The sequence below is a fragment of the Atta colombica genome, unplaced genomic scaffold, assembly GCF_001594045.1.
Source record: "Atta colombica isolate Treedump-2 unplaced genomic scaffold, Acol1.0 scaffold233, whole genome shotgun sequence".
NCBI classification, from domain to species: domain Eukaryota; kingdom Metazoa; phylum Arthropoda; class Insecta; order Hymenoptera; family Formicidae; genus Atta; species Atta colombica.
Window position 1 is genome coordinate 815,484 of NW_017259331.1, and position 8,383 is coordinate 823,866.

Genomic DNA, 8,383 nt, shown 5'->3' on the forward strand with positions numbered 1-8,383 from the left:
AAATGAATCGTTTCATTCTTGTTTAAAGTAGGCAAACAACAAGAATATAATGATACTAATGATTCACTGTATCCGACTGTGTCCTTGCTGGAAAGCACCCATAGATAGTTAAAAAATATCCAAAACAAAACTTTGTAAAATCATATAGGAAGGGATAATTTTAATAAAACATATCTAATATATATCTAGTATTTATCAAGTGTTCACTTTCGGACACTTGTAGGAGAAGAAATAAGAAATTAAGAATAAGGAATAAATATTTCAATCTATTAGAAATCAGATACACCGGAATACACAGTTTCTAATAGGTTAGAATCGTTATTCTTTATTCCTTCTATTGTGGCTGCACTCCTAATGTGCATTAGAGAGATAAATTATTAGGTAATTATCCAGAAGACGCTCCTTATCTTCAATTTCAATGAAATTATGCTCATTCGATTATGTGATCGCAGCATATGCTCGCAGTGTTTCGCGGCTATGACAGATTTTCTAACCTAAATAGTTGTCAATTTTAATGATTAAATCTCATTTCATGAGAAGGGCACAACATTTAACTGTCAAATTCTTTCGTTTTATTCGCAAAAACGTCGAATGAGTATAATTTCATTGAAATTGAAAGTGAGGAGCGTCTTTTGGATAATTACATAATAATTTATCTCACTACGTTGTTATTCCGCCAGTTTTGTTACGTTGAAACATGAACCCCCAATGTAGCGTAATGAGCGCATCGCAGACTTTGTGTAACTAATCATAAATCATTATTTCATAAAGGTTATATTCACATTAAGATTAATTTTAACAACTTTAATCGTTATTTTTAATGAAAAATGCATTTCTGTACTTAGATAATAAAAAATGAATGACAAATATAATATTTAAACATCATTTATGAATTTGCTGTTGATTCTGCTTACGCTCATTGCGCTCCATGGAATTGAAGGGATTCGAAACCACGTAACGAAAATTGCGGAACGCTCGTGATTGATTCTGCTCTCGTTCTGCGTTCCGTTATTCCGCTTCGTGAGTTTGCACTCTTATGGCTTCTGCATACCGGACACGGAAACGCTTGCCGCGCGGCAAAATGAGACCATAAAGGTGCAAACCCACGCAGCGGAATAACAGAACGCGAAACGAGATCAGAACCAATCACGAGCGTTCCGCAGTTTTCGTTACATAGTTTCGAATCCCTCCATGGAGAAACATTAGAAAAAAAAAATACAAAGTTTGTTTTCTGTGGCTGAACTAGTGTATACTTTTGGAACTTGAAGTGGCATAGATATTTAATATTTGTTGTAAGTAAGAAAGAGAGTACTAGTGCAGTTTAGTGCAGGAACAGAAAACAGACTAACAGTCTACACTCTACAAATATGATCCTGCGCTTAATGTGTATGTATTATGAATCCGTAAGCCCATGGATATGGTCAAGGTGATGCTACAAATGCTTTAAAGCACTTTTTGATTGGTCAATTTGTAAAATTTTTTTTTCTAATTGGTCAACCGAACACTCAAAGCATTTGTAGTGAGACTTTGACCGCAGCCCATATTTTATAAAGTCTATGTATAGTATGTACATGTGTTGTTTTGTTCAATGAAATCGTCGAATAAATTAGTTACTTTCCATTTCGATTCTCAGATAATTTTTACTTGTGATTTCATAATTCAATTGAATGCTCGTTTCTTTTGTATACTAATAAGTGAGATTTAACCGAGTTTTTTATAATCTGCACAAGATTGAGATCGTGTGTTTTAGTGAGTCTCGTAAACTCACTTTAGTGAGGTTATGAATCTGTGTTGTCATGTTATAACTTTTTATAGTAAGGAAATAATGATGCCATTAATAGAAAGCAAAATCTGGATATGAAATACTCAGTTTATTTTAGATTTATTTTCACTTGTGTATAAATGGAAAGCTCAGCTTACTTTAGATTCAATTTCACTTGTGTGTAAATAGAAAGCAACTATATTATCAAACGTGATATAGTCTTCTCCTTCGTGTTTCTTCCTCTGTCTTCTATTATTGTGTGAAATTTTGGTCCTGGGACATGTCGGTAATCAGTATCATAAGATTTAATTTAATGTAACGAGGATTGATCTTAATGGACTCGACCAAAGTTCACGCCAAAGGTATGGTTTCGGAGCAGCGTAAAGGCTAGAGAAAAAGAAAGAGACCTATTTGAAAATTCCGAGGTTGTTTTATATACGAAAACAGAAGTGTCCTTCATCCATGGCAGTAATCAAAGATCATGCTGTTCGCAGCGATTTGTTATTGATTACTCTTATTGTTAGCAGGGATCTAATTTGAGGTTATTTCTTTATTTACAACGATTATCGTATTATGTTATTTTGAATCGTTGCAAATCTTGAACTAAAGTTTTTTCGAGTCAGCAAATTATCGTCGAAGAAAGTTACATTCTTTTTATTTATTAAATATATTTTTCAAGAAAAAATTTCTCACATGTGACGAATTTTTGCAGGGTATATTCATGTATATTTGGATATTTAATGATTCAACAAAGTTGGTGAAAATTTAATGATTCAATAAAGTTGATCGCAAAGTTCTTGTAATCAAAGATTTGAAAATACATTGAAGAAAATAACTTACAATCACTTACAGTTTTTTTTTTATAAATCTGCCGAACAATGCCAGTTCCTGTTAGGAAAAGGATTCCTGTTAAAACCTCAAAAACTACACATAACAATCAAAAAGTAAGATAAAGTGTAAAAGGCATGAACAAAATACAAATATGAACTATATAAAAAAGTAGAAAAGCAACTTATATGTATCATATGTTAATGAGAGTCAAATTAAGTAATAAAAAAAAAGTTTAATAGAATTATAAACTATTACAAAGTCTTTATTTTTTAGAACTATGAATCTTCTCAAAAGATGAAGTTTCATAAGCATCAAGGTAATGTTCACAAACTGAATATTTATTGGTGTGTTAAGTTGAATCATTTAATTATTATATTTCGTTTAGTTTTAGATATTCCTGCTACAGCTAAGGCAATAAAAATAAGAAATGTAAAAAATCCATATTGCATGAGAGCTTATGAAGTTGAAAAACATGCAGAAACACTCTGTAAGATTGAAAAAAGGTTATTAAATTTTATGAAAACAAATGAATTTTTGAAGAGAGAATCTAATGCAGAAGATGCTCAAATTGGTGACGTAAGTTTTATTATTGCAGTTGAATGCAATTAATAGTCTAATTAATATCTTATACAAATATTAGGTTTCTTGTAATAAGATATGGTTAATCTTCATATTTATCTCGCAGATGGTTCTTATACAAGATAGTTTTAAAGCTGAGATAGAATTATCATCATGTGTTTGTCGAGGTTTGATAACTTGTATTAAAAAAGAGTATGAGATGTATTATATAATTCTTTTAGTGGATCATGGAATTAGTATTGAATTAACTAGGGATAAATTTCATATACTTCCGAAAAATCTTATCCCTGATAAATATTTAACGAAAACTGTTGGTGTATATGATATTATACCGATTTGTATGAGAAAAAGCACTATTTTAAATGGTTGCAATACTATAGCAGTGTGAGTTTTCTCTGTTATCGTTTTTTTAATCTACTTAAAAATGTTAAATATCAATGTTAAAAATCGATATAAGTTTCTTGTTGCCGCTTCCGTGATGCTAATTGAGTATCTTGCAGTACTTCATGAACAGCTATTATTGCATGTTTAGCTATGTCTATCAACGTTATATATGTCTACCAAGGAATTATAGTAACAGTGTAATATTAATTGTATACATATATATGTATATTGTCATATTTATAAGCAAGTATAATAAAAAATAAACAAAAAGCTAAATAGCGCACATCTGTGATGTGTAATAAAAAAAAAACATTCAAAAGATTGCAATTACCTAAAGTGTTGCAGAAAAATGGACCGAGAAAGCAATTCAATTTACAAAACATCTTCTCAGTGCATGTAAAATGATATACTTTGATCATTTAATCACAAACAAAAGTAATGGAATAGAATACGGAGAGTTCTATTTTGTCATTGATAAAATTGTCATGTCATTGAGTGAAGCTTTATTTCTTAATTATTATGCAGTTTACATAGAAGGAGGTATGTGAATTTCATAAAATTTTTCTGTAATAAATCCCTTAAAATAGATTAAATAACATTCAAATAACATGCAATTTCATAATTTTATATCTAGAATTATTAAAACTAGTTGAAACACACTCACAACTTAAAGAAAAACGATGGTACATTTTATATGTAAAATTTTCAAGGAATAAAGAAAAAAGGTATAATGTAACACGCATCAAAGGAACTAATAATATTCACACAAACTTCTTTCTCAGGTACATGTTTATATAAATACATAAGTAATTATATATAGAATTATTCATGCTTCTTATATTTATTATCAGTGAGAAGATTTTAGTACAGAGCTCAATAGACTGTGACATCTTAAGTGATATTACAGACCTCAGATATCCCAAAGGAATACATGAGGTATATGAGTATAAATATATTTTGATGATTAAGAGTATAGTAAAAATATAATTTGAAATATTTTTCTGTTTTTATTCTCTAGGGTTGGGATGAGAACATTAAATCTTCCAGACCAAGAAAACTTCAGTCTTATATATGGCCAGCTATAAACAATGGATTAAACGTTGTTGCTATTGGATCAACACAGTGTGGTAAAACGAGCGGATGCGTAATGGCTGTTTGCGGTCAAATAGCTTTGCGTCTACATGTAAATATTTTTTGTATTTTATATGAGTACTACAAAGAACTTAATCATCTTTCTAAGCATAACATAAGCAAAATATTTTTCTTAAAAATTTATATAAATAAAATTTGCATATATATACATGCATATATATAAAAAAATCTTTATTTTAATTGATTAAAATAATTGATATCTGTTTTAGGAAATACGTACTGGAACTCAGCCGTTAGCATTGATTTTATGTGCCTCGTCTTATGAAGTAATTTCCGTTCAATCTTTGTGCGAGTCATTTCTGCGAACTTTTACTAATATAAAATGTGTTGCTGCATTTAATGGCAAATCGGATAGATCAGTAGCGGTAAATTTATCAATATTTTCACAGTAATGTTCAATATCTTTTTAACCTTTTTTGGTATGATCGATTTAACAGCCACTAGGCTTCATGATTGCGCATCAATCATTTGATTTGAAATAAAACACATATTATCATTGATTTTCATTTTATCTATCAAAAGATATATTTTATTAGTTTCTTAAAAAAAAAGATACATTATATGTAACAAAAATGACAAAAAGCAATACACAATATCGTAAAAAATATAATGTCGGTTTAGCTGTAATTTCATACTTTGAAATATTTATTATACTAATTTTTCTAAATTGAATTTTACTTATTTGTTTTTCTATTAATAAAATAATTTATATTTCATAATTTTTAATTTTTTATTTAAACATATTTTAAGTGTCTTTTCTATTATTACCAATAGATGAAAATTTGCAAATAAATTATTTAGGAAATAATGCGCAAATAAATTATTTAGGAAACACTAAAAAAAGATGATATATATATATATATATGAAGATTTCTTCATAATCATAAATGTTATTGCACCTTATCAACGATTTAGTACTTGCTAAGCGGCGAGTATTGTTGTACCGAAAAGATGAAGAAAATATAAGAAATTATTCTCATTCTTCAATTTTTGTTTCAGGCAATGATATATAATGGTTGTCAAATTTTAGTGACTACACCGCGATATCTAGTCAGATTCTTAAATAAAAATAAAGGTATATTGTCATTTGACCGACTTTCTTGTTTAATACTTGACAATGTTGATGTAATTTTGGATAAATATTACAATTCGGTCAGTAAATACTTGTAATATATTTATTACTTATCATAGAGATAAAATTTCTAAAGTTTTCTAAATTTTTTTAATAGGTAGGAGAACTTTTCAAAAAGCACAAGATAATCGAGAATCGTGAACCACAACAAAATGATAGACCAATATTGCAGATAATTATATCGGCAACACACTGGACGCCCGAGATTAAGAAATTTGTACATCTAGTGATGTATAATCCATATATATGCATTGCGTCATTTATAGAAGCTATGGTTTTTAAATCTGTAAAATCTCTAAAACTGTACCATGTAAATACTGGATACAAGAATCAAAAATTATTCGGTAAGAAAACTTATAAATGAACATTTGGCTGTACCAGCGTTTATTAAAAAATTAACACAAAATAATATTTCGAAATTATTTCAATGTTAGATCTAATGTCAAAAAATGAGTACCTTATGATGAGAACAGCGATAATATGTACGAACGCCGAAGAAGCTGAAAACTTAAATACCTTTTTAATTTTGACAAAGAAAACTCTGCTAATTCATGACAAAATGAAATCATCTGCTATACGAAGTACAATGACAAATTTTAATCACATTAAGAAATACTTTATCTTATACTTGATGTTTTATTTTATTGTTGATTTAATTAATGTTTCTGTTTTTGCCTTTTTGACAGTTACATATTAATTTTTTGCAGCTTTACGAGAAAATTGGATGGCATGTATTTGTGGTTCCTATCCAGTACTGATATGTACTGATCCAGTCCTATCTGATCTGAATTTTACTAATATTCAGTGGCTAATACATTTTTCTGTATTATCAAAATTAAAAAATCAATTCAATTATAGGTTTTCTTTACTTTTAGATAATTTAACGGAGGTACTTATTAAATGAGAACTTAAGATTACTTTTTTATTTTACACTGTAAGTAAATTATTACGCTTATATTGAATATTCTAAAATTAATAACTATAAATTTAAGGATTCATCTAACTGTAAAATTAGTATTATTGTTGACGAGAACGATACTATACAATTACTAAGTATAGTAAAAATAATGCAACGAATGAACATTGTAATACGACCGAAAATATTTGACTACATTCAGGTAAGCTAGATGTTATTTTTCAAAATATTTTTATTATGATTTTTATAATGAAATATGATTCCAGCGAAAGGCTCTTGAATTAGAGAGAAATAAGAAAGTATATGCTCTATGTGATAATGTAAAATCATTTGGCTTCTGCCAAACACGAAATGTCTGTGTATTTAGACATTGTGTCCTTTCTGAAATTGATGCACCAATAACAAATATACAGATGTAAGTAATTTTATTATTAGTCCATCATATTTATTATTCGATATTTTTAAATTCTTGTTTATATAGAGGGGATAAAGTGAAGTTGATAGTGACATATATTCACGATACGACGCATTTTTCTGCAAGAATTCTTGAACATATTCCACGTTCTAATGAATCAGAAAAAATAACATTTTCCAACATAGAGTATATGCAAAATACGAGTAAAATACAAAGTTATTATGGAAATATCGAAAACAGGTATGTACTGAGCAATTTCACAATTTAAAAAATAAAAAAAAATATTTGTACGTATATTCCCTGAATTTCTATATAGTATATTTTCTTCCTATAATTAATTATAGGAAAATAGTATATTTTCTTAATAATCAATTATAGGAAAATGTCTACTTCGACGAATATAGGAGATATCTGCGTTTTAGAGGAAACTATCGATACATTTAAACGAATACAAATTACACGCATCAGATATGACAGAGATTATGCTGAAGATGAAATATTTGTAGATGTAAGATGTATCGACAGTGGTATTGTACATGAATACATTAATGTAAGATTATTTTATATTAATTTACATTATGTTCAAATTTTATATTAAACATTTTCTTTTAAAAATATGCATATTCTTAAAAAAATAATACAAATGATCATATTTTATATTAAATATGAGATATGATTATGTGAATTTATGGAAATGTTATTTATAATTTATCTTCTTATAAATATATTATTCGATTTTATATTTTAGGTATGTAAACTAATGCACATCCCAAAGGAATTATTAGATCTCCCAACACATGTTGTCGAAATATTTTTAGCTAATTTAATTCCTTGGGATGAGGAATATATGTGGAATCATTATACTAATGAACAGGTGCACAAGTGGTTTTCAGAAAATTTCGATGAAAGGTCTTATATTATCGGAGAAGTAAGAGTTTTCATGAAGGAAAAATATATATGAGAGCAAGAAAATATATGAATTATTTACAGGTTCGCCTTCATCTTGGAAATACAATATGGTTAGATGATTTAAAAATAGGAACAAAGTTAATTGGCCATCCCGATCTAATAGGATCCTCTTTAAAAAAAGAATTATGCCATGGGAATTTTTCAATTGTGAACAACAATCACTTATCAAATTTATTTAAACTTTGTAGAAATAGTGGAATGACAGAAATCAATGGTCATAATCTAAATGCTACAGATAAATAA

At 28.2% G+C, this 8,383-nt stretch overlaps 1 protein-coding gene across 4 annotated transcripts; it reads left to right on the top strand.

The window, feature by feature from the left end:
* Nucleotides 1-2,880: 2,880 nt before the first annotated feature.
* On the top strand, nucleotides 2,881-8,383 carry LOC108688435 (putative ATP-dependent RNA helicase TDRD12). Of its 4 annotated transcripts, none has more exons than XM_018194691.1 (18): nucleotides 2,881-2,909; nucleotides 2,979-3,169; nucleotides 3,279-3,556; nucleotides 3,894-4,096; nucleotides 4,191-4,338; nucleotides 4,408-4,492; nucleotides 4,575-4,739; nucleotides 4,918-5,073; nucleotides 5,708-5,860; nucleotides 5,938-6,184; nucleotides 6,275-6,421; nucleotides 6,548-6,729; nucleotides 6,833-6,958; nucleotides 7,023-7,171; nucleotides 7,238-7,411; nucleotides 7,550-7,721; nucleotides 7,920-8,099; nucleotides 8,162-8,383. In XM_018194691.1, exons 1-18 carry the CDS (start codon nucleotides 2,888-2,890, stop codon nucleotides 8,381-8,383), a joined length of 3,000 nt encoding a protein of 999 aa, XP_018050180.1. In that variant the 5' UTR covers nucleotides 2,881-2,887. The 4 variants fall into 4 exon arrangements, with proteins under 4 accessions (XP_018050180.1, XP_018050182.1, XP_018050184.1 ...); XM_018194693.1 differs by having other exon boundaries at nucleotides 4,918-4,974; XM_018194695.1 differs by lacking the exons at nucleotides 7,920-8,099; nucleotides 8,162-8,383 and having other exon boundaries at nucleotides 7,594-7,685.

Bases quoted from the DNA above. Each gene is read 5' to 3' on its own strand.
- LOC108688435 (XM_018194691.1), top strand. From the start codon at position 2,888: ATGAAGTTTCATAAGCATCAAG. The intron at 6,959-7,022 runs GTAAGCTAGATG...ATATGATTCCAG, and splicing joins AAATATTTGACTACATTCAG to CGAAAGGCTCTTGAATTAGA. The intron at 7,172-7,237 runs GTAAGTAATTTT...TTGTTTATATAG, and splicing joins CCAATAACAAATATACAGAT to AGGGGATAAAGTGAAGTTGA.